This window comes from Lagopus leucura, unplaced genomic scaffold (genome assembly GCF_019238085.1).
Source record: "Lagopus leucura isolate 7727_CA_CO unplaced genomic scaffold, USGS_WTPT01 Super-Scaffold_100002, whole genome shotgun sequence".
NCBI classification, from domain to species: domain Eukaryota; kingdom Metazoa; phylum Chordata; class Aves; order Galliformes; family Phasianidae; genus Lagopus; species Lagopus leucura.
In genome coordinates this window covers 37,067,267-37,092,856 of record NW_024962263.1, presented here as the reverse complement: position 1 = coordinate 37,092,856, position 25,590 = coordinate 37,067,267, and the positions used below count along the sequence as shown (strand labels likewise).

At 35.2% G+C, this 25,590-nt stretch overlaps 1 protein-coding gene across 1 annotated transcript in view; it reads left to right on the top strand.

Moving 5' to 3' along the window:
* DOK6 (docking protein 6) overlaps positions 1-25,590 on the top strand; it is a 233,876-nt gene that overhangs the window by 124,901 nt on the left and 83,385 nt on the right. Inside the window, exons 4-5 of the mRNA XM_042869705.1 lie at positions 14,923-15,042; positions 22,635-22,824. Of these exons, the coding sequence (XP_042725639.1) occupies positions 14,923-15,042; positions 22,635-22,824 (310 nt within the window). The remainder of the gene's footprint in view (positions 1-14,922; positions 15,043-22,634; positions 22,825-25,590) is intronic.

Sequence of the window (25,590 nt, the reverse complement as noted above, 5' to 3'; positions counted from 1 at the left end):
CTGACAGCTCTATACAATCCAGTCCATCCATTGTAGACAGTGCCCCTTCCCTCTTTGGCTGTCCAGCCTTTCTCTTTTGAAGAGCCTGTAATCATCCATCACAGCACACCAGTCACAGCACTCTTCTTACCGTGTTTCACTTATGACACTGACATCAAGCTCTGGGACTGAGCCAAGGCTTCCAGTTCTTGCTTGTTCCTTGTGCTGCATGCATTAGTGTGGAAGTGTTTCAGATGTGCTTCATTGTACTGAGGACCTTGTAGGGCAGGCTGAAGCATCTCACTAGCATACAGTCTCTCTGAACATATCTTTAGCTTTACATTTATAGTGTTTACATAACAGAGGAATAAATCTTTCAATTCTGGAAATGCTTTCATTTTCAAATTTCTAAAGTGTGTCTGCTTTTCAAGTTTTGTTTTAAGCAATTCCAACTGCAGCTAAAGTTGTCTTGCAAGTTGTTTTGAAGTTAAAACTGAAGTTAATTAATGGAATTAATACCAATCAAGGGAAGCGGTTGACTATACAAGTCTTTGAAGTTGCATTTTCATTAGACAAGTAGTTAAATCTGTTCTTCAATTCCAAGAAGTTTTGAAACTTAGTGTAGTAATGTGAAATAAGGTGAGCAGTGGTAGCAAATATATTAATTTTCTTATTCCTGCTGAAATAGTTATCATTGATTTGAAAATATTCAAAAGACATGAAATTTATTATCTTACTTTTTGGCTTTGATTCTTTATCATTTTTATTTTTATCTATTTGTACATGTTCTAGAAAGTAGAATCAACCTTGTAATATGTTTAAGTTTTGCAGATGTCTGTTGAATCAAACTTGCACTGCTGTTCAGTGATTTTGTGTGACAGGTCACTGTTCATTCAGGCAAGTTTTAGACTTGTTTTTTTTCTTAATTAAAATCAACTGAACACCCATTTAAATTCTTTTTTATGCTATGATGAAGAGAAAATCAAGAATTCTTTTCAGAAAAGTAACTTAAATACTTCCAAATTATGTTCATACTTTTCTTCTAGAACATGTTTGTATAGTGTGCTGGCATGTGTTAAGAGTTTGAGGTTCGTATTCAGTGAAACGCATATGACGTGCATTAGTCTTCTGATGTCATGTGAAGATTTGAGCTTTACTGTAAAAGTTATACATTCATTAGAATTATGAGGAATCTTAGTCTGCTTCTGGATGATGGAAATCTAGATCCATTTAGTTTCTGGGAAGCATTTCATTTTGAAAACGCAGGACATTTCGTAGTCTTTCTTGTATCTGCTTCTGGACTAAATTTTGCAATGAATTTCTTCAGCATAAAGTAACGTATTGGACTATGACTATGGTCTTCGTGGGGTAGCATTGAGGACTAACTAGCATGCACTTAAAGTTGTAGAATGGATAACCTCAAATTCCTTGTTTGTTTTTAAATCAAGCCTTTCCTTAAAATTGTGCATAGTTCTAAATTTGAATTGATGAATCCATAAAAACAGATCTACGGTAAAGCATCTTTTTTTTTTTTTTTCTAAACTGGACATGATTAAAAATATTCCAGAATAAATTAGAAGAAAGTAAGCTTGTTGGCTAACAGAAGAATGAAACAATTTTTTAGTTGTGAAGTGGGAAAAGGAACTGAGGCTGCCAGCAATGTGACCACTTAATTGTCTTCCACATAAGATCAATGCTTCAGAAATGCATGGTATCTCTGTTTGAAAAAATGGGAAGTTCTTTGTAAAATATCCTGCAAAGCACTCTTCGGAGTACTGCATGAAACTTAAGAAAGTCATTTCCATTTCAGAATGGTACTTTTTCAATGACAGTATAAATTTGTCTATTTCTTTCATGTTTTTCAGTGGCCAAATGTTTCACTAGCACAGCATTTTCATTTCAACTTCAAGGGAAAAAATAAAATCATTCCTGTAGCTGAAGTTTATATTCCATAAATAAAACATGAAGTCAATTATACAACTGCTATTTCTGCCTAGATTGTGTTATGGATGATTTTAACTGAACCTAGAAATTGAAGCAATCAAATTAGAGAATTTTCTCTGGGCATATAAAATGAGTATGGCAAATAAATGTAAAATGAAAGAACATTTGTATGTACTAATGGACAAACCTCTAGATAATTAAGCAAACCTATCTAGAAAAGACAGGTGCCTAAACTTTGCTATAGCTTGCAATCACCTGCTGAAAGAATGAGAACTGAATTAAGAAGAGCATGTGACATTTCTCTCTTTTATTCTTTCTAGTGATGAAAAATTAATGCAAGAAACTCAGAAAGTCAATGTCATTTCAAAATAGTTTTGCTCAGTAACAGTGTGAATGCTTTCCAAGTGTAGTACAATATCCATGACATTGGTGTAATTCAGAAAGTAGGGCTCCCAGCATATGCTACTGGATATATCAATGCTTTTCCATTAATAAATTATATCCTTGCTGCTCTTGCTCATCTAAAATGAAATACAAGTCAGCATTCTTCAGATGCATAACTTTTCTGTATTATGTTTGTCTGAGTGACTTCAGTGTCTACTGAGTACTAGTTCTTTTGTCTTATGATATTTCAGATTGTCCATCATACTTCTGACTGAGAAGTATTTCACAGTCTGTAGAAACGTAACTTAGTTGTAAACATAGTTTATAGTGTCTTAAGACGGACTGAAGAAAATCCTACTTAACCCTTCCAACAGCCTGATCATTTCCTGATGTTTGGAGTTTTCATCAGATTCATAGCTTGTTCATACCAAAGATTACATTTTTTTCTGTAATGTAAGACAATAATGTAAGGATAACATCTTGATTTCTAAATGTTTAGTTTTACGTTCTATGATAATCTAGCTCTGGAAAATCTGAAAGGGATTAGGAAGAAGCTACAAGAAGAGTTGTGTGTTTGTGTTGAGGGACATGGTGAGGGACATGGTTTAGTGGGAGCTATTGGGAATAGGTGAACGGTTGGACTGAATGATCTTTTAGGTCTTTTCCAACCTTGGTGATTCTATGATTCTATGATTCTTTGTGTGATTTTGTCACACTATTTGATAGTCAGTTTTTATCTATGTTCTTGCTAAATTATGAAAATAATACTACTTCCTGAATTATTATGTTTAAATTATTTTAATTTTGAGGTCATCTCACATTTTTAATGTTAGCTTCCTTTGTGAGTGAATCAGATAACAGCAGTAAAAAAGAATCTGTTTGTATCTTGACAAAGACTGTTATGAACTCCTTTACTGTTCTATTATGACATGAAAACTGATACATTCATTAACTTTAGAAGTAAAATAATAGAGGTGGACAACTTTGGATTTCTTTCTAAAATAATGCATGTAATACCATGACTTCAAAGGTGGTTAATTTAAGATCTTGCTTTGTACTGAAGTCAGATCTGTGTCTCGTGTGTCCGTGTTTGGCCTTTGGCTTTAGATTTGGGGCTTTTTTGTATTTTTTAAAATATATCTGTAGTTTTTCATTTCTTTAAAACACAACATGTCATACTTCTCTAAGTTACATTTTAGTTTTCGTCATCTTTACTGAACTCATAATTATATATTTAAAAACAGAATCCATTGCTTCATGTCAAATGGGATTAGTAGATTTTGACTATTTGTGTCAAATATGAGGTTATGAGATTGTTCCTTTCCTTTTTCTTCCCTGAATATAGACATATTTTTTCATCCCTACAATGTCAGAATTGGTTAAGAGCAAAACAGTTGGCTAAGAATTCAGAAGGCATGAGAAACAAATATCTTTTGAAATATTTATTTTCTGAGTTGTCTTCAAGCTAACATGGAAAAGGAGTAATTAAAGGATTTCAAAAAAGTGCTAGATTTTTAGTTACAGTCTAGAACCATCAGGAAAAGGTTTACTTTTATTAGCACTGGCTGTGTATCAAAAGTAATTTTTACTTAAATTTGCCTTTTTTCAGTTTCAAATTGTCTGAGTCAGGCAGAAAAAAAATCCTGGTTGTCTTTTTTCCCACCAGAAGACAAAAGAGGAAGCAAAGTGTGGATGCTTTCTGCAAAATCTTTGATTTAATAAAATTCCTCCTAACTTAATTTTTTGAACATAAAATATCAAATTTATTAATGGTTATTCGAACTTGTTCGAATTCAAGTTTTAAAATTCACATAATAAAGGCTGCTGACCAAAGATTCTGTTGCCCCAAGTGTGAAGCAATATAATGTCATCTCAGGAACAGAAGAAAAACAGGTTCAATATGAATTTTAAAAAGTATGACTGAGTTAAGTAGTAGTAAGATTTAACATGAACAATTCCAATTTGATTAAAATGTACTCTGAGTATAGTAGTAACTGTGACATTTTCCTTTCACCTGCTAAAAATACTGTATAGAACAAAAAGAAAATATTTGTATCAGAAATTCATAAATCCAGCCTGTTTAAAATTGTGTTTAGAAATCTGCATCCTCAATAAAGATTTTCTTTGAGTGTAGTTTTGATGATACTACAGTTATTTGACATCTGCCTCTGTATGGGAACTGCTGAGTCACGGCCTGAACCTCTGATTGATCACTTGAGGCGAGCCATGAGTCAGCCAGAGGAGCACAGGTGAAGGCAATTCACCTGTGCTGCCGGAAGATCTATTCACCTGTGCTCCTAGACCTATTTAAGAGCTGGCTACCAGAGGGGAAGGATCTCTTCTGGAGATCCCCTCTCTTGGTGTTTTGTGGTGAGCCCAGCCAAAGGGTAAGCTCTTCCACTTATTCTCTTTTTGTTATTGTTGTCTACTTTGCCTAACTCTCTTGATTATATTGTGATTATAGCATCTTGACATCTATTGATTGTGCAATTATATTGTGATTATAACATCTTGATATCTCCTGATTATACAGCTGACTATCTGAGAGAGCCACGTTTGTGCAGTTTTGCTGGGTTAGTTACCTTCCCAGTTTTGTTGGGTTAGTTACCTTCCCATTACAATCATGGTTGATTATTCCTTTCTGAAATTAAAAAATTAAGTCACCAGCTTTGTGTTTAAGCTATAAGGATTCTATGTGAAGATATGTTTGGGTGGATATTATGAATATGTGAAGAATAATAAATGCCTGCCTTCCTGCCCTTATCTGACTTAGAAAGAAGAGAGTTATGCCGCTTAGCTGTTCTTGTTGTACTAATGGCATCTAGGAAAAAAAAATACATGTACAAAAAAATATATATATGGCAGATTCATTGGTTTATGACTAAGCCACCCATTATTCTCATATATCACAATGTCAAAAAGATATATTTTGGCAATTTTGTTTAAAACAGCAGAACTAGAAGTACATTCCAATCAGTAGGAATAGTAGCATTCTAAGCATCCTCATTTAAAAGCATTAGTATAGAAAGTAAGGAAAAGCATATTGCAGCGTTAGATAACTCCTTTTTAAATGACAGTGTTTGGTTTTCTCATAGCTACCTTTGTAACTCCTTTAAGAATCTCTTGTCCGGCTTATTTTTTCTACTATAAAATTATCAGCCAGGGAGAACTGTCTTTGAATTTATTTTAAGTTATGGGGATCCCAAGGAGGTTATTACTGGTGGTCTAAGCAAGTAGACACTTTTCTAGTGTTTGAATCTTAGCCACCCATCTGTTCTCTCCATAAAGGAGATAAATGAAGTCTATCCTTTGTCCTACAGTACTGTGTATGTTTATGAATCAGTTCACAACTCAGGGACATGCTCTAGTAAAGAGCCTTAACAGATAAGATAGGTGGTTAGTCATGATGCGCTTGAAGGTCTTTTCCAACCTAGATGATTCTTAAGATACTAACTATAGACCATTCAGATTTTAAGGTGCTTTTCTTTTTTTTTTCTTTTTTTTTTTTTTTTCAATAGTACCTCATTAAAGTTTTCCAGGATTAAAATAGAAGACACAGAGTCCTCTCCTGCTAATATTTAGTTCTGTCTGAGAGTAAAATTTTATGCAATTGAAAGTCAAGTAGAACACTGTGTTATGATCTTGTAAGTAAGAAGTTGATCACAATTGCTGTAAATCAGTTTCTTTGCACTTCCAGTGTCTTAAAATCCTGGTTATCAAGTCCAATAATAGCAAAGAATCACTTCTTCACATCAATGGTTTTTGGGTTTGGGGCAAAATACTCTTTCTTGGATCAAAGAAATTGAAGCACAGACAAAGGAGGAAAAAAAAAAAAAAAAAATTCTGTTAGTGGCTTTGCTAGTATTTTAAAAGCAGCATATAGCACCGTGCAGGAGATTCTTTGCAACATTGGAAGGATGCAGCACCAACACTGAATTCACTGTACCCAGCCAAAATGGAAAAGTGTTTAATAAATCTCAGCATTCAAAGCAATTATTTTTGCTTCAGTAATATCATGTAGTCAGAGAGATTCCCAAGGCTTCCTAGTCTCCTACTAATCATCTTCCTACTGAGTTAATGCAGAAGATGCTCAGATGGCTGGAGTAAAAATTGTGTGGTCAAAGATATGAAAGCAGTGAAGCATGTAGTGATGGTGTTGCATGTTTTTTCTCCTCTATGTGGAAACATGTCATTACCACCTTGATTTTGTGTGTGAAAATTATACTACTAGAATTATTTGACTTATCAAACAGAACTTCTAGTTTTCAATCAGTAAAATTTGTCACTACTTCAAATGTAAGACTGAATATTAAAAAAAAAAAGTATAAAAACTAGTAAAGCAAACCCTAGGACTTTTAATAGTTTCTTTGGATATAGTTTCTCTTACTGGATGTAACAGGAATACTTGACAAGGATACTTCAGATTTTCCACACGTTTAAGAAAAGGACCCTTTAATTTTCCCGAGTGAAATAAAAGTATTGTAGGAGTAAACTAGATTTGAAACGGTATGAAGTTTTAAACCAGACATATGCCATTGCTGACTGCCAGTCACAGGGTAGCTGCATAAGTTGATGTGATAGCATCCTCTGCATGTTATGTTTGTGGTGACAGATCCTTTTTGGACACTTGATTGATGGTGTTTTTGACATTCCCACTACAGACAAGCTGCCTGAGGTTATTTTACTTTCATGCCATTGTCATTTGACATTAATAACTGTTGAAACAGGTATGAATTGACAATCCTGGGGAACTGTCAAATTCCCATGCCAGATTCTTGTAGCTGGCCTGCTAGTTTCAGTCCCAATGCAAATGTTTCCTCTTTGTTCAGGCTGGTTTTCATGATTCTTAGTTTGCACCTGAAAGCAAACTTGAATTGAGAGCAAAGGTTGCCAGGGATATTTTCAAGTAATGATGCTCTGTCAGTTTGCTGTTGTACCATTGGCCATACTAATGCTTGGTAAATATTTATGGCATTATGAAAAGCATTAGCCCACAATGTGAAGTAATATACCCGATCTGTAAAGGTACCTAGAAATCTAACCTCAAGGACTAATTAATTGTGATGGCATTTTATTTTTGGAATGCCATAATTTGTTTCTGTAAGATTAATCACTGAATAAAGTGATGTTCACTTTAATTCAGAGCAGAAAATAGCTATATAGTTAAAGAGGAAAAATAATAAATAATAATGATAAAGAGGAACAGGAGGAAAACAGCTACATTAGTACTAGCATGGAGCAGAGTAAATCACTTATTAACTGTAAGCGATTAACTGTCTGTCTTCATTTTCTTATACGTTCACTTTTTTGTAACAATTGAGCAAGAAAGTTCTCTTTCTCTTTGTATGGAAACCATGTTCTCAAGCAGCATTTCTTTGTTTCCTACTGTTGTAACTTTGGTTACAGTCTACTAGTCAACTGTGTGTGGTATTTCTGAGTTTGAGAGAAAGATGCTCTTTTTTCCTGGAGTATTTCCTTTGCTGTCACTGTTCATGGACTCTTGCAGTCCCAGAGTCATTGTGATGATGCTGGCATATTAACTAGTCTTGCAGTTAGTAGGCAGAATTCCTTAAAAAGCATTTGATGAATGCTTTTAATACACAAACCACGTATATTGTATGCGGTTTCATATTGCTATGGTGTCAGTGATTTTTTGCTGCACAAAAATGCTGTCAGAAGAGTCATTCTGGGCCTGACTTAAGGGGAGATTATATCCCCTGTGTCATATATCCAGCAGCTCGTGTAATGAGTCGTATGCTTTCCTTATCTGATTCATGTGTGTGCACTGGAAAGGAGCAGTGTAGGTAAGAATGTAGATATTATGTGTAAATAAAGTGCACTTTAGGGAAATAGCTTAATGGAAAGTAACATCAATATGATAAATTTTTAAAATACCATTTGTGCCTTCAAAGGCATTCACATAGTGCACTAGGTATTTATATTAAAGACGGTACTGTGTGGTGTCTGGGTGCTGCCTAATCCCCTTGATCAGACTTTCAGAAATGAAGTTTTCAGGAAAATGTCAGTTTTCACATGGCTGGGGAACTACCAGGACACATTGCTGGCCATTTGCAAACAGAGATAACTGCACAAGAGTAAAATTAGTGGAACCCTATCTGTGATGAAGCATGTAGAGCTCCAGATAAGTTTTGATGATTGTTAGCAGAAATATTAATAAATGTCTTTTTTTCTTAATCGTTGTAATTAACAGTGCTACCCTCATGCCAAAACATTTTAAAAATAAGAAATGGTAGGAGAATAAAAGCTTCTTTTTGTATAGCCCTTAGACTGTGTCTCCACCCAGTTAAAAAAAAAAAAAAAAGCATAAGGAAAATATACCAGTGTTTAAAGTTACAAAATAATGCACGTTTCATAAACCTTCATTTTACTTTTTTCCTTAGTTATATGCACTTATGTAATAACAAATGAAACTACTGCAGGTTAAAGAGTCAAGAATCACAGCACAAGGAAAACACAAAGCAGTTTTCAGAGGTGGTATTTATTGAAACACAAGCAAAAGGTCTGTGTGTGAGTTTCAGATCTCAGATCTTCAAGTGTAATTGCCAGTGGAAAAATAATTTTAATAAATAATTTGCTTTTAGAGTTGCAGCCCACTATCTTTGCTACCTAAACGAGAAGCAAATTTTTAGTTTACATACAGATTAATTTTCTGTTATTTTACATTTAATAGAACTTCTGTTGCCTTCATTACTGCCTATCTATTATTATAAAAATTTTTGTCATTCATGCATTACCAACATTAATAAGTAGTGCATGTTATTACTCAAAACGTAATATCCATACACTCTTCTGAGTAACCATAAAGAAGTAGTCACATAGAAATGAAGTTGCTGTGTACATTATATACAGCTCAGTTAAGTAGCACAGTGGTCCTGTGGGTATTCTGTGGATTTTTTTTTTTTCCTATTCTAATTAAAGTTAGGTGATTTTTTTTTTTAAGAGACAGAAAGTGATACACGTGGCTTTTCTGTGCCATCTTTCGTTCTTGGTAGCAATTATCGGATCTAAGTCCTGTTAATCCAAACTGGAAACACTTTGCATTTCTATTCAGAGTAAAGATATTCAACTAGATTTGCTCTTCTCATAAGTGCAACTTAAAGGGAAGACAAGCCAAACAACTCGTGCAGAAAATGTTTCAACAAAAATTAACTTTTTAAGATCACAGACTTTAACATTAGGAAAATGGCATGGATTTTTTGGGTCTGCATAAGGACAGTTTCTTTTATCCTCCTATTATACTGCATATGTGTTATTTCCAACTTAAACGTTTGGTCCTTTAGGTGAGCTGCTTCTCAACCCTATTTTCGAAGTTTATGAGCCGCACTTATACTGAGCCTTTCTTCTTTTTACCAGTGCAACAATGTACTGTTGCACTGGTAAAAAGAACTCCTGTTGCACTCCTGGGAGATAGAGCACAACCTTATGGATCTGGAGATGGCATTGCTCAAAGAGACAAAAGTTAAACAGAGCCAGGAGAGTGATCACCTCTCTTCTGCTTTTCTGGCAGCCCATAATGGTGGGTGATGATAAACTTCCATAAGACTTCAGAATGTGAACTTTGGAAATGAATGTAAAAAAAAATGAGATATTATTAGCGGTCACAGTGCATGGGGGTTTAGTCCTCAAACAAAAGGCTTTCTAAGTTAGTAGACTGAAGGTAGCCACACTTCTAGCAAATACAGAGAAAGATATCTAAGGATGGTGAATAAATTTATATTTGTACTTATGTTTATACTTGATATGTATAAAACCACTTCCATCCCTTACAATATGTTCTGTAACATGATCTGTTTTAAACTAAGTGCTGGAAAAGCTCTTAATTATTACAAATTTATATTTCAAACACCATTTGCTGATATTATTTTATCATTGAGATTGTATCATATTATATCAACAAATGCATTCATCATCCTGTGGTATAGCTTACTGAAATGTACAGTGTCAGTGGCTGGAGTATGTATGACACCACTTTATCCCTCTGAGAACAGATGTACAAATGACACATATCTTTAGGCATAACCTGGAAGCTCAGATAAATTTCAGGAAAGCATTGCCAGTATCAAGATGTGTATTTACAGATAAAAAGTTTAAAGCTGTGCTCCCAAAAATATTTGTACAATAACCAGTGCGTAATTAAGGTATCCCATCAGTATGTATTTTGTGACGCCTCATGACATTTGTGTAGCAGCATCATATAAATAAATTATGAGCAAGGTGAAAATGCAATCATTCTGATTTTGTTTATAGCTGTGAAAACATGCTTTACAATCTATCATTCACTCCAAGAATTCAGTTATCTTAAAAAGAAACTATTTTTTTTTTGTGTGTGACAAGTACCAGTTACCACTAAAAAGTCAGCATTTACTACCAGTAAATTTAATCTATATGCATTAAAGAGAATTTTGCTGCTAGTTTTGTATTGCCCTATTCCACTGTAATATTTCATGTTTCTATATATGCATATAATCAAAATAAATAAGTTTCTTAACAGTGGTATATCTCTTTAGTGATGTGGCAGCAGTCATTCTTAAAGATTACTACTTTGGCTTATCAAGTTATGTACTATAAGTTATAATAAATACATTTTAAAATTCATAAGTAATATTTCATTTGTTACCCAGAAACACAAAGCATTCCAGGCTTTCTACAGATGAATGGTGAGCTATGTTAAAGATATGCACAGTGAAAGGAGAAATACGACTTTAGCTTTGAAATGTAATTCACCTGCTTCCAAAGATTTCAAATGTAAGACAAGGAAAAGGTCTAAGGAAATACCTTGCAAGTAAGCAATAGCTATCAGGATGCATTAGGTGAAACTAACTCACACAGTATCCTTGTACTCTTGACCTTCCAAACACATTTGTAGATAATGTTGATGCTTCTGACAGCATACACAAATCCTCACAGTTCTTTGTGAAGATATTTCAGTTCTGCATTGAAACTGTATTCTCTGTCATATTAAGATGACAGTTGTTGTAAGATACAAATTTTGAGTTATGCAGCAGTACTGTGTAGGTTACAGTCTATGTTGCAAGGTACAGCCGTAATCTCGTAGTGCTTACAGTTACACAGTTTCTTCTGTGTGACAGGTGGGAAATGGGTTAATCTGGGTCTTATCATCAGTGTCTTGCAAAGAAGAAACAGCAGCTTAAATAAAACTGCCACTCTGAAAGGCTGAACTGAAAGTTCTGAATCCAAACTTTCAAGATCCAGATGTTGCTGTTACAGAAAGGAGAGCGGACTGGGAAGGTGAAAATAGAAAAACGTTCACAAGAAACAGCTTGATTTCCCCAAAATCTGCTGGAATTGTGGTGTGAGAATGTATGTAAACAGATCTTGCTGCTTTAACTTGAGAGTACTATTATGAATATATACTGATATTAAGTGAAATTTATGGAAATGCCAATACATTTCTCTTTCTCCTTAGATGTTTCCAAAATTAGAAAAGTTTGTTCTGTATATGTTTACTCATTTCATAAGTATAGCCTTTCAGTCTGGGTGCAGGCACAACGAAATAAAATATAAATTGAAAAAATGTAGAAATATTAAAACATTTTATTTTGGTCATCCTCCAGGAAATAATGCAAGCTCTTTATGGAGTTATTCACCCTCACAGCATTTTCATTGTTCTGTAATACAATCTAGGCAAAAATGAACATGTGAGAGGGAAGGAAACATAGGAGCAGTAGACTAGATTTGTACCTGTGTGCTACTGGCCTTTCTGAACAGATTCTCCACTGTTTATCTGCAGCTGGAGTTCCAGGGCAAGTCTGCAGAAGCCCTCTCTTGGGGATTTGGCCTACTCATTTGCCAGTGCACTGCCCTATCCCTGTGCTGGCAGCATACAGCAGTGTGTCTTGTGAAACCCTCTCCATGGGAAGGTGTGATTTATAGGCACAGCTCTGGTTCAGCAGACATCAAGAATATGCAAGGAAACAACTAAGGTGGAAGAAGGAAGAGAAAGCTGGAGGGAGATTTCTTCATGCATGAGCAGAAAATAAGTTTTGGAGCTATGCCCTTAAATGAATTCATCTTATTCCTATTAAAATCCTTAAGTTTTTATTGTCCAGAAATATACCTGCTCTCTCCATATTTCCATCACGACTGTGCCTTTATTAAAAGTATTAAGAAGCAGTATGCTGCTACCTCAATGTTTTCATCTTATATACAAAAGTAAATGTTATCTTGAGGTTACCGAAAGAAAGTTCTGTCTCTTCCTACAAGAAGGTGAGGATATTATTAGAAGACAAACTTTGAGAATCTGGATGCTAAAGACTGCGAAAAAATCAGTAAGGGCTAGAGGAAGTCTCTTGACTTGCAGTTCTCTGAAGAATCCCCTAAATTTTTTTGTGTCTCTGTGACAGCAACCATGTTAGTATCAAAAATCTCCTAACAGGCTCTGTCATTTGAGCTTTCTGTCAAGAAACTCCATCAGCTGACAAAATAATTTAGGAACAATCAATGTCTGGATTACTCACAGCCCAGAATAAAACAGTTTAGCCAAGTGTGTCCTGGGGACCTGGAAGAAAGACCTGTTTCCCTTTCTTTTTCTGCAAAGGTTTCTGCCCTTGCCTAGCCAGGCAATGATTCAAAGACTGTAGCAATTAGACATGGAAAGATTTTGCTTCAATATAGATTTGTGCTAATTACTGTGAGTCATCATCACCAGATGCTTCAAGGAATGCATGCACTGTTGGTTTTTGTGTCTGATCAAATTTCAGTGCTGCATTGGAGATATTGTCACCAAAGTATTTTCCAAATGTCTCCAAACATAGGAATAATTTAAAATGCCATTTTTTTTTTTTTTTTTAATGGAAACATTTCTAGATGACTGAAGTGTCTTGCTCCAGTTTATAGGGAGGGAGAGGAGGTTCTCTTAATATAACAAACTTGGCGTGAGATTAAGAAACAATGGTTCAAATGTTGGTCCAACCAGTTTATTATAAATTCTAATCGAGGAGATGGGGAAGGAGAGCGATGGAAAAGATAGGAAAGAAGCAAGAATTGCGTAAGCAGGGATAGTCAGCACCAGGATCCAGCAGCGGTCCCATTGCACGGCGTTTCGAAGGTCTGAGGCAGGAGAGCAGCAGCAGCATGGCTGGCCTTGGGCAGCAAGCAGGTAGCAGGAAGAAGTCACAGAACCAATGCGGGAGGAAGCAGCAGGACTCAGGCAGCAGGCCCAGGAGAGTCCGTCAGCATGCAGGAATTCCGTAGTGAGGAATCTGGTGGCAGACACCTTTGTTCTTCTTCAGCACGCTGGTAGAGTGCAGAGCAAGGCCAGGAGGGAGAGAGGCAGGTCGTGAGGTTTTTCATGGCAGAAGCCTCTTCTTCTTCATGTGGAATCTGTTGTCAGAAAACCTCAACCTCATGGTTGTAGGTCCCATTTTTATCCTTCTGCCAGCATGGTATTCCTGGGTGCTTGGGTAAGTCATGTGCAGCGCCTCCTGACATGGCCATCTTCCTTGAAATATGCCCACATAAAGGGCTGCTTCATGGCCATTAAGCTGCGGCTTATCTCTCTCTCGTTGCCCCTGGCCTTGTCCATCTATGTCCCTCTGACAAAGGGTTTCACAACCCTTGCACAGGACTTGCTTGGACTTGTTCATCTGTGTCCCCAGCAAGCTTTGAGACAATGATGTTAAAGAATAATCTCTTACATGAAGTCAACCAGTCTTAAGGACAATCAGACATAGACTATGACAGTGGGTGTTCATTCTGGGCCTTGTGCCCAGCCTGCTCTCCAGAAAGTTTCCCTTAGGTGAAGCCTGCTCTGTAATAAAAGGCAGTCAGCTTATATGTGTAATTCTTATTAACTGTGGTTTCACACTGTGTGAACGCCAGTTTGAGACATTTGTTTGGCCAGTGCCAGAGATTTTGTGACATCAAATTTGAGAGTGGATAGCATGAGGCTGGGTGTGCAGAGGAGCTATTGTAATGTCTCAGGGAGAGTTCACATTTCAGTAGACTGGCAGATAGCGAGCACTCAGATGTAGATCATTGGGATGCAAGGAAGACTCAGAAAGGAAGATTTGAATTTTTATATAGAAGTTCCAACTAATAAACAAGTTGTTACGTGACCAGAAGTAGTTGAGCTGAACTGAAAAAATTCCTTGTTCTGTCTAACTTGGCAGGCATAGGCATTCTGTACAGCAAAGATGGAAAAATTGTTTTTGAAGAGCTTCCGATTGCAGTCATTTCCTTAGGTCCTAGAAGAATACTCTAGACCCTTTTAAAAAAAGGTCTTTCAGTAGTTCAGATTTAGCTAAAGAGCAGCAAATGCTATTTCAGATATTATATCTCAAGTTTTTCTAAATTATACTATATTTCAAGCAAGCTTTCTGGAAAGATGCTGCTTTGAAAATTCACTTATTCTTTCTCTTTTATGTTAACTTCACATCCTATCCCCAAATTTGAAAATGAGAAATTTAGTCCTAATATTCTAAACTCTTACATAGGTTTCTAAATCACAATTAAGAAAGGGATGTGGAACTTTATGCTAATAACTCCAAGTAGTTTGTGAGAAGGTAGTGATTTTTCGCCATTTTTGAGTAAACTGTCAACATTATATCTTAAATATTTTTATTATCTTTCCAGAACTAGAGGCAGAAGAATGGTGCAAACATCTTTGCATGGAGTGTCTAGGAACCAGGCTTAATGATATAAGTCTTGGAGAGCCAGATTTGCTTGCTGCTGGAGTCCAGAGAGAACAAAATGGTAAGTTAGTTTGTAATTGCTCTTATATGAGATATTAGCTTATGTCCCATGTTATCTTTGCTAGTGTTTGTGTAGTTGTATGGATTTTTCTTTTTACCTAAAAGTAACTCATTAGTAACTAAGCATATAGATGTCTTTTCAATGCTTCATCATTGGTCTTTTGTTTGTTGGTTTCTTTGTTTTTCTACAAATAAATATGATTAAATTCTATACCAAATAGCACACATGCAGTGACTTCATGTCTTCACTGTGGATGGCAGTGATGACCTTTCTGGTTGTGAAACAATGGACTCTATGCAGTGGAAAAAAACAGTAGGTGTTGTTCCACAGCCTTTAAAAGGCAACAATGAACATTTCAACAGCATCTTGAACCGGAAGACTCATACTTGCTTTAAACTCATACTCGCCTGGAATAATGAAAAATCTACATCCAAATGTTGTCAGTTACAGGTGGAAAGGACAACGGAATATTCTAGTAAGCACTAAGTCAAGCTTTTAAGTCTTTGAAGCATAAATTTAGATACGTGTCCAGAAGAGTTGCTAGTGGATGGAATATCCAATAACAAAAGAAAATCTGTGATTATCCTGTCACTTAGTTCCAATTAATGAACATGAGGGCAAAACCAAAATGTGCTCATTTATTCCTCCCTAAATTATAGCACTCAATAATTATTACTGTATTGATGTTTTTATAAAATCCAATAGCTTTTAACAAAGTAATAAAACAAACTGACTCAGTGTTCATAACGAAACAAGCCAACTATCATTATAAACAAAATGACGTAATTAAATTGCAGAATGAATAGCACTATGTCAATTATATTTTATTAAATTCTTATCAGATTCCAGACATCACTGAACTTAATAACATAAAGTATACTGAAATATCCTCAAGAAATTCAATTCTAACATCTGTTATTGTTCTTTTTGCAATTTAAAGGAAGTTCAAATGTTTGTGAAATTGTTTCCACACTCTGACTCAGCATTTAATTTGTGTCTTGTTTTAACTTTCCACTTATCACAAGCTGTCATGCAAGTATAGAAGGAAAAGCTACTAATGTTGTAGGAAAGTGATAATGATCAGATACCACTCAAAGTATCTTACCTGCTGTACGCTTGTAGGCTATCGGTGTAGGACTTACATGCATACCATTTAAGAGAGATGTGAGCAGGTGAAGTTAGCTCATGAATTAGCAGGGAAATAAATCTCGTGAAGAGTCTCTAGTGTGAGCAGGAAAATAGCTTGAAAATCCGTAAGCTGTTTCTGCAGTGAAATCATGTAGTGTCTAGCAGCTTTCAGACCTGGATAGTAAATACTCTATTCCATCTTGTCCTTTGAAGGGAAAGATTCATCTATACACATGACCTCCAAAAGACATAGATTAGTTCTATTGTATAAACTAGTCTTGATTCAATTCCTTCAGTGTAGAATTAATTGCAGTACTCCCAACCAGCGTATATGAACATAATTAGCATCTTCATTGTTCTGTGTAAGTCGATGAAAGAAAACAAAGAGGCAAAGTATGTATTTTTTTCTGCTCACGTGAATAAGAATGCATGGAGGGCATAATTAACCGTATTTTCATTACTCCAGTGGCTGTACACATATCATCCAATATTTGAGAGCTCTACTAAACCATTAGTTACGTTAGTTACATTAGATACCTATCTGCTTCCATCTCTCATCCTCTTGATCCACAAGTCAACTTTTTAATAAGCATGTTTGAAATTCAACATTGTCTCCTTAGTTGTCTTGTTCTGGATGTAATGTAAATTCTGATTTGGAAGTGTCTTTTAATCAGTTTGAAAGGAAAATATGGAAAGAAGTCTTTTTTTTTTTTTTTTTTAATTGGGTGCTGTAGGAGCTTTTGTTAGGGATTCCTTAGGTACAGCTAGTCAACTGGAACAGTGACTTCAGCTCATTGTAGTTATCTTATTCTGCAAACTTCAGTGTTGCTCTCTGCATGACAATTTTATAAAAAAAAGTGACTAATAGGAGGGTGGAATCATTTGGTGAACTCTAATAAAAATTTCAAGTGTATTTTCTTGCACAATTTCCTCATTTTTATTCATATGTGTTCTGCATATAGTTTGCTTCATCCTAATATTTTTAATACGTTATGTTCTTCATCTGCCCAAGTATACCAAGTTCACAGATTGCATTCTCTGTGAGACTACAGTATCAGTAGGTTTACAGTTTTAGATTTTCTTTGACATTTTAAGGGCTAAAAGCAATTGAGTAATAGTGTTATAATGTACCGCTTATATCTCTATGATATGACAGGGTGTTAACATCATTAATTCCAACAGAGTAGGTGTTAATCCCATCCCACTGTCTTTCTTAAATGGTTTCTTTGCCTTAAAAATTTTTTGAAGTGTTTGCAATCTGATACTTCTTGGATCAGAAAAGAACTAACCAAAGGAAGTGGTTTTGTTTCATAACTACTTGACTTTGTCCTAGCAATGTTATTTTTAATATACTCTGTTCTTCATCTGTCCAAGTACTTACCCATTCCTGTCCTTTATAGGACATTTGCATAATATGTAGCAGGACCTCCTAAGGGTATTCAGTGAAAATATCGAGTAACTTGGCTATCTCTAGAGAAAAGAGTATGTTTTCTGTTGTGTAGATTTCTGTTTTAGTTGCTAAAACTAAGTATATGGCCCTCCAGTTTACTTTGCAAGGTTTGCAATAAATCATGAGTTTATTGTGATTTGTCTAACATCTCTTTTTCATAGAAACATAGAATCATTAAGGTTGGAAAAAACCTCTAAGGTCATCTAGTCCAACCATCACCTACCATCAAACCACTAAACCATATCCCTAAAAAGTTATATCTAAGCTTGTTTGTCCTTCTACATTCTTGTAGCTCCCCTAAGGTGATTTTTTTTTTTTTTAATTTTTTTTATATACATTTTTTTTTTTCTGGTGACAGATGCAAAAGTGTGGCTTATAAAACAGTTTGTTTCAAGGACTGGCAAAATTGGTGTTTAGTGTACAGTTGTCATGGGTGGATGGCCACAAATTGTTTACATATTTCTGTCACCTGGGAGAAAAATACATTGCAGCACAGTGACTGAAACAGATTAATTCTTGTATAATTTCAGGTTGTTCAGTAGGTACCAGTGAGATCTCTTTTACTGGGACTGCAGGACTGCATCGTTGCTTGACCTTCTAGCACCAAACAGTTCTGTGCTGATGGAAGTTACAAAAGCCAGATTATAGATATCCACTGCTTAGAGGAGACAATTCTAGATACTACTGTGGGAAGAACAGAGAAGAATTCTAAGTGATACTTGTGCAAAACACATCAGTATCAGAGAGCTTCTCACTGTTTCAGCTCTGTTATTCCTTCACATATTACCACAAGCATGACCGTGTAAACTGCACTGCATAAAATGACCCCTATGTTGTTTTATTTTTATATCCATGGCTCAAAACCAATGGCTGGTTAGTTTGCAGTGATACCAATTTTCTAATAAAATTGAGATCTAAGTGAAGCTTCTTTCACTATCCAACAATTTTACATCCCTGAACTTTACTTATTCTAGAGAGAGGAGGATTGTAATGCTGATGCTGATTGTGACTACTCAGCCTCAGTCTTGCAGGATAACATCATCTCTCACCTTCCTGTTTTCTGAGGCTTTTTATTATACCTATTTGTTTCCTGCTAATTCATGGGATTTTTCTGTGTTCCTCATCCCTAAAACAGCAACCTTGGTCCTGTTTAATTTTTTATTTTCTTTTTTCCCACAGCAAATGTAGTTTCTTACTGTTTGTGAATATCTATTTAGATTATTTTATTAAGAATGATAATATAGAATTAAATCAAATGCAGTGAAGACTACATGATCTCACTTAAATAATGAACTTAGTAGGAGTGCAGCTGTATGTACAATGATAGGACAAATAATAATATGCAGTAACAACTCCGGAAAAGAAAGTCTGGACTCAGCTGAACTCTAATAACAATGACTACAAGTAATCTTTTATGCCATGATTCTTACACATGCCTTTCATATTGCTTAAGTTTCTAAAGCTACTGACAGGGAAAGAGAAGGTACATGTAGAGTGGTGTCTCACCAGTGCTGAGTACACAGGGCTGATCACCTCCCTGCTCCTGCTGGCCACACTATTTCTAATGCAGGCCAGGATGCCATTGGTCCTCTTGGCCACCTGAGCACACTGTCGGCTCATGTTCAGCCAAGCATCAACCAACACCCCCAGGTCCTTCTCTTCCTCACACTCATCCAGCCACTCATCCCCAAGCCTATAACACTGCATGGGGTTGTTGTGCCCAAAGTGCAGGACCCAACACTTGGCCTTGTTGAACCTCATCCCATTCACCTCAGCCCAATTGAATGTTTGTTTTCAAAGCCTCTTCTTGTTTGGATTACACCAATCTGACTGCCTCCTTCCATAAGCACCTCTTCCCTCATGTTAAAGTTGAAATGAAATGGGGCCTGTGTGTTACAGGATTTCAATGTTATCTGCCAAGCTTTCTGAGATGATTTAGGCAAAGGAATCCAGTGATAAAATGATTAGAACAAGGTCATTAGGGTTTCCAGTCAAAACATTAAAATAAGTATGGCAAAATGTCAGCATTTTCGCTCATACTGTCTTCCCTACTCCCTGAACCTTAGGTATTTTAGTGGGAGAAGGATTATACTGTCGATGCTGATAAACTGTGCTTGCTCAGCCTCAGTCTTGCCTTGTCGCAAAGGATAGCATCATCTTCCACCTCCCTGTTTTCCAAAGCATTCATTAACTTTTGTTTACTTAGTCTTACTAGTCAATGGACTGTTATCATCTCATCCCAATGATACATAGATGATGACTGATCCACAGAGAGGCTAAATATCTTATTTCATGTGAATCAGAAAATCTGAAAGCTGAATTCATGTGGCACTGAGTCCAGACATTCCAAATATAGCCTTTGAATGTTCGTGCTGATACGAGTTTAAAGGAAAAGCTTCTCTCTACATCCAGAATGATATAATTGCCATTATCTGGAAACCTGTTCAAATGGATAAAATAGACTCTACATTTTAATTACAGAAATCATTTAATACTATTCGCACCATCTGCTCTCTTCATTTTTCTGCTACATGAAAGTATTACTAAGTTTTAGTTTCAAAAGTACTCTTGTACACATTCTTTTCTTGCCAGTTTAAGTACCAATGGTCCTACATTTTGCCCTGAAGCTGATGTTCAGTTCAATCAGCCAGACTTTCTTTAATCCATGACACCTCACCTCAGACACTGACCTCCACTGCAAAGTCAACAAATGTCTCTTGACAGTTTGAGGATATTATATGTCCTCAATACCCTTCATGCAATATCCTCTTACACTTCAGAGCAGTACAGCATTTTGTGAGAGTTCTGGTGGCTTCTAAAGGAGCTTGAAATATTCGATGTCTTCAACACAATTGTATAATGTCTACTTCAGAAAGTAATTGTACCTTTCCATTTTCTCTTCTGTCTCAGGCATTCTATCAGTGATGTTAAGGGAAAGATTTCACCTCATATAATAGTGCCATTCTCGCCCACGCACTGTGTAATTTCAATTGATGTAAAGGAAAGGTGGAGTGAATCAGCTGATACGCCAGTCATACCTATCTTTCAAACAGGGAAGGAACAGGAAGCAACAGTGTGGTAGTGCAAAACTGGAGTCTAATATATGACAAAAGCACATTTCTATATCTCGTAGACAATTTTGTGTGGTATACCACAGCAGCATTTTAATGCTGAAAAAGGGCAAATATATAATTTCATAATAAATTGAGTGATCTGATTTTCCACCATTCCCTTCTCATTGCAGTCACTGGCTCTCAATTCTGTGTGAGGGTTTTTCATTCAGCAGATGTTAGATTCAACCCATGCTCAATACCTTCTTCTGAGAGTTAGGGAAAGTTCTTTGTAGCAATTTCAACAGCATGTACTAATGTGTTTTTACTCTGTATCAGAAGACTTGTGCAAAACATTAGAAATTTTTCACATGATACCTTATTCATAACATACGACTTATAGGGCTAAGACCCATTAATGTGATTAATGGGAACGTGAGTCCGGAAGAAGAGGGTGAATGGCTATGAGATGGAACGAATCAATATGGGAGTCATCGATGGGAGAAAATTAAATTAGCTGGAACACAATTACATTGAGAATGGCCTGTTTGCTTATAGCAATGCAGGACAGCAAATCTAAGTGCCCAGTCAGCAGTTCTATTAATTTTTCAGCCAAACTTTTGTAGCTTTATTGATATGCCCATACTCATTCACCTTCAATATATTTTATATTATCTCAACTATTTGGTGCATTTTCACTGATTTCACAGAAAAGTACATATAGCAAACACTGTAAAAATGGAGAAATAATTTTGGAGGTATTGACAAACTGGAAGCAGCATCTGATTTTGCCTTTTGTAATTTTTTCACTTTATACCTATTTTGATTACTTTAAATTCCATCGTACTCTTAAAAATTAAACACAAGAAAATTCTATGTAGATAGTGAGTTGAAAATATTCTGTAACCAAACTGCCATTCATTTATTAAGTAGCAAGAGAGAGATTTTCTAACAGGTGTCCCTTTAAAGTGCATTTTTCTAGTCCTATTTGTACAAGATTTCATGCTTTTACTTTTTTCGTCAACATCTTTCAGTGTAACACCACTGACATTCCGCATTTCTAACCTGTTTCAAAGATGAAAGGACATTGCTAGAAGAAGTTGTGAAACATCTGCTCTCTCCCATTCTATGCTACTGAGCCCTAAGATTTTGGCGTCTTTAGAGTTAAAAAAGACTCCAGCACTTGCAAATGTACAACCTGAAATTTAACTGCTTTCATCTCTTTGTAGGGCTAAACCATAGAAATATTAGCTTTCTTCAAAACAAATTAGATTTTTATTAAAAATTCTCTTGCTATTATTGTGGTTTACCCTTTTTTTTTTTTTTTTTTTTTTCCTGTTATGATAGTTGTTCATTTGCTTATTAATTCACATGCAATTCAGGCACTTTAGAAAATTGTTCATGCTCTTGACTTTTTATTGCAATGAGTGCACTGCAAAGTAGAAGGGCAGCTGATAGCAATTGGCATCAATGCCATAATAATGTATTCAAGATTTTTCAAGAAAGCAACAAATTATTAAGAATACTATTAATTGTATTGAATTTGGCAAATAAACAGAAACTAAACACAAAGAAAGTAGTTATTAACAGGCTTCAGTCTGTAGTTCTGTTCTTTCATAGAGTCTCTATTCTAGGTAATAGCAAATTTTGATTTGTTGGACCTTACGTGAACCTTGGATAACGATTACAGCTATGTTGCTGGGGGTATATGATGATCATCTGTGAAAGATGTTTCAGTGTGTTGTAATAGTTATACTGAAAATGAAACGATGATTCCCCTCTTATCCTTCTCATGCACGTGACAGTGCTTCTTGGGCATCAGAGAATCCTCATCACTGTTCACAGGCTAGAAATTTGACCTTCATTTCTAAAACTTCAGTAGCTAGACTTTATTTTATTGGAAAAAAAAAAAAAAAAGAAGAAATTATAAAGTGGCTATGCCTTATTCTGCTTTTGTTTTTCAGAGCGATTCAATGTATATCTTATGCCTACACCAAATTTAGATATCTATGGGGAATGTACAATGCAGATCACACATGAAAACATCTATCTCTGGGACATCCACAATGCCAAGGTCAAGCTGGTCATGTGGCCTCTGAGTTCTTTGAGGAGATATGGACGGGACTCAACATGGTTCACGTTTGAATCTGGAAGGTAAGAGCTAAGGGGAAACAGCAAGAAGAGGTAAATTATTTTTGAGATTCAGTCTCACTTAGATTTGCCTCTCACCTTAGAGTAAGGAAGACATGGCTTCTCCATAGACTTCCATTTGTTGAATATTACTCTTCAATATATTCAGACCAGTGTTTGAAATAAACATTAATATATCTCATATTTAAAATGAGCTTAAACTTTCCTGCTTGTCACATCCCCTTCCTCTGATTTTTATTTAACTGCCATTGAACTGTCATCTTTAAGTTTTATAGGTCTCACTATGCTTATACACTAGTGTGATATATATTTGAATTCTGTTGGTGTAAAAGAAATGACTTCTGGATTGTGGAAAAAGCTCATCATACAGGGAAATATCTTTCATCACAGTAGATACCGTTTTTTGGATGTTCCTGATGACTGATTGCCACCCTGGTGTATAATTGCAAGCAAGAGTACAGAGAATATTGTGAGCCCATAAAAAGGCTAGCTCTATTTTCCTGTCTGCATTTCTTTAATCCTCATTGTCATTTCTATTCTCAGATCAGTTTTAAATATCCATGCAGCTCTGTTTTGCTTCCCTTTCCTATCTTTTTTTAATGCATTTCAAGCCTTCATTTTCAGTTCACTTCACTACCTTTTCTTTTTGATACATTCCGGGTTTATTTCTATCCTTCATGATTAGTCTTTCTTTTTGAGGTTCTAGACTTTTTAAAGTTTGTTTTATACTGAAGCTTGAATTAGCTGGAGCAACCTATGGAATCACAACTGTTTCTATACTATTTGTTTAGCACTGCCTTGTTAAAAACTTTATACACATTTCAGTGTGTAATTATTAAATATCATAATGTTCACAAATATCAAATATTTTCAAAAGTACAGTTCATGATCGCAAACAAAAAGACAGATGAATTAGAACTTACAGCCTAACGAGGTAGAAAGCAAAATTCCTCCACTGTTTCTTATTGATGATTTATTACTCAACTTGTAAGTTTGTTTATCCAGATTGATTACCAGAGAATTTTAGTGCCCTGCTACTTTTCTGCAGTAAATTCACCATTATCAATCATGAAGACATAATTCCTTTTTTTATTTATACTGTTTTTCCAAAAATCGGCAAAGACTGAGCCATACTTCAGTTCAATTTTGATGATTTAGCCATGGGGCTCATTCAAGTGTACGATTTTAGCAAGAGTAATTTGCTATATTATTCCTTCACTCAGGCCTTAAACTGTCTCAAGTGGCATGCTGTTCAACACCAGAAAGTGAATGAAGTGCCAAAAAACAATGCCTAAAACATACCATATTCATAAGGAGAAGGAAAAATAAGGAAAATAAAGGATTTAGCTTTACCCTATTCTTTGTGAATATCCCATTTATCTGACTCTTTAATGTAATTTATATTTCCAAGTATGCATTCTGTTAAGGAAGAAAGGGTAACTTTTGCTTTAAAAGGATTTTGATTGATGTGTTTGTTTATATCATATAATACATCTCTCTTGAGAAGATGCACTCTTTTTAATTGATTCTGGAGGAAACTCTACTTGAAAATGAGAATTGTCATTAACTAAAAATTAAGGTGCAAAAACTAATTCAAATTAATCACTTGAAGTAGATTTGTTATTTATCTCTCAGAAAGTGGGCATGCTTTTTCTGCAGTGTTTTCATTACGAAAAAACATCATTTTATATCATACTGAAATCTCTCTTTTTGCAGAATTGTTACTTTCTGTATTGCTCTATTTCTATGGTACATCACTCCTTACAAAGTATATATAGTAGCTGTATATATTCAGGTAAAATGGGAGTTCTATCTCTGCTTTTTTCAAGCCTCCTACAGTACTTTAATTTCATACTAGTATCTGAGTACTAGTATCATCATTCCCTACATTCATAGACCATGCAAACAGATGAAAGTAGATTGTTTTCTTATGTTTATGATTATGAGCTAGCTCTGCGTTTATCTGTCATGCTTTATTGTCTTTGATCTGATTCCTCCTGTTTGCTTGCTTGGGAGTGCTTTTTTATATGTCTGATTTGGAAATGCATTAAGACTAGATAAAATTAGGATAAAAATTTGGAGGTAAAAAATTGAATGAGAGAAAAATCAGTATTTTCAGTAACATCTGAAAACTATATAGGGCAATACTAATGCTCTTTTTAAAAATCTGTTTATTTTTGCGGGCTTTTATGTTTTATTCAGCATCTTTCTTATCTTTCTGAACATGGTTTTATCTTTGTTCCTTGATCTTCTAGTACCTTAATGCAGTAAATACCTATGCATGCTGTCTTATCGAAACTGAAGTGCTCATCCATGTTTTATGAGAATGTTACATAGTAAAAGTGGTATACGTGTTGTTGCTGTATTTTTTGCCAAAGGCTTAAATATTAATAGAAACAATTGTTTTCAAGAAAATATTTTGAAACAGGATCTTATTATTTATTGACCATATAGCAGCTATATGTCAACGCAGTTAATTTGTATGAATGTTAAGAGGTCAGTTTTATATATATTTATTATCTATCCATATTACTTTATTTCACAAAGTGAATCCCTCAACTTAAAATAAATGGACATATTCACAAAAAAAAAAAAAAAAAAAAAAAAAAAAAAGATACTGTGATAAAAAAGGGATCAAACTGAAGCTTTCAAACAAATTTATTTATAATAATCATATTGCCTTTCGTTTAAATTTAATATGGACTCAGATATATAAAACTAAGCTGTTCATTTGTCTAACATAATCTAATAGATACACAACTGAGAAGA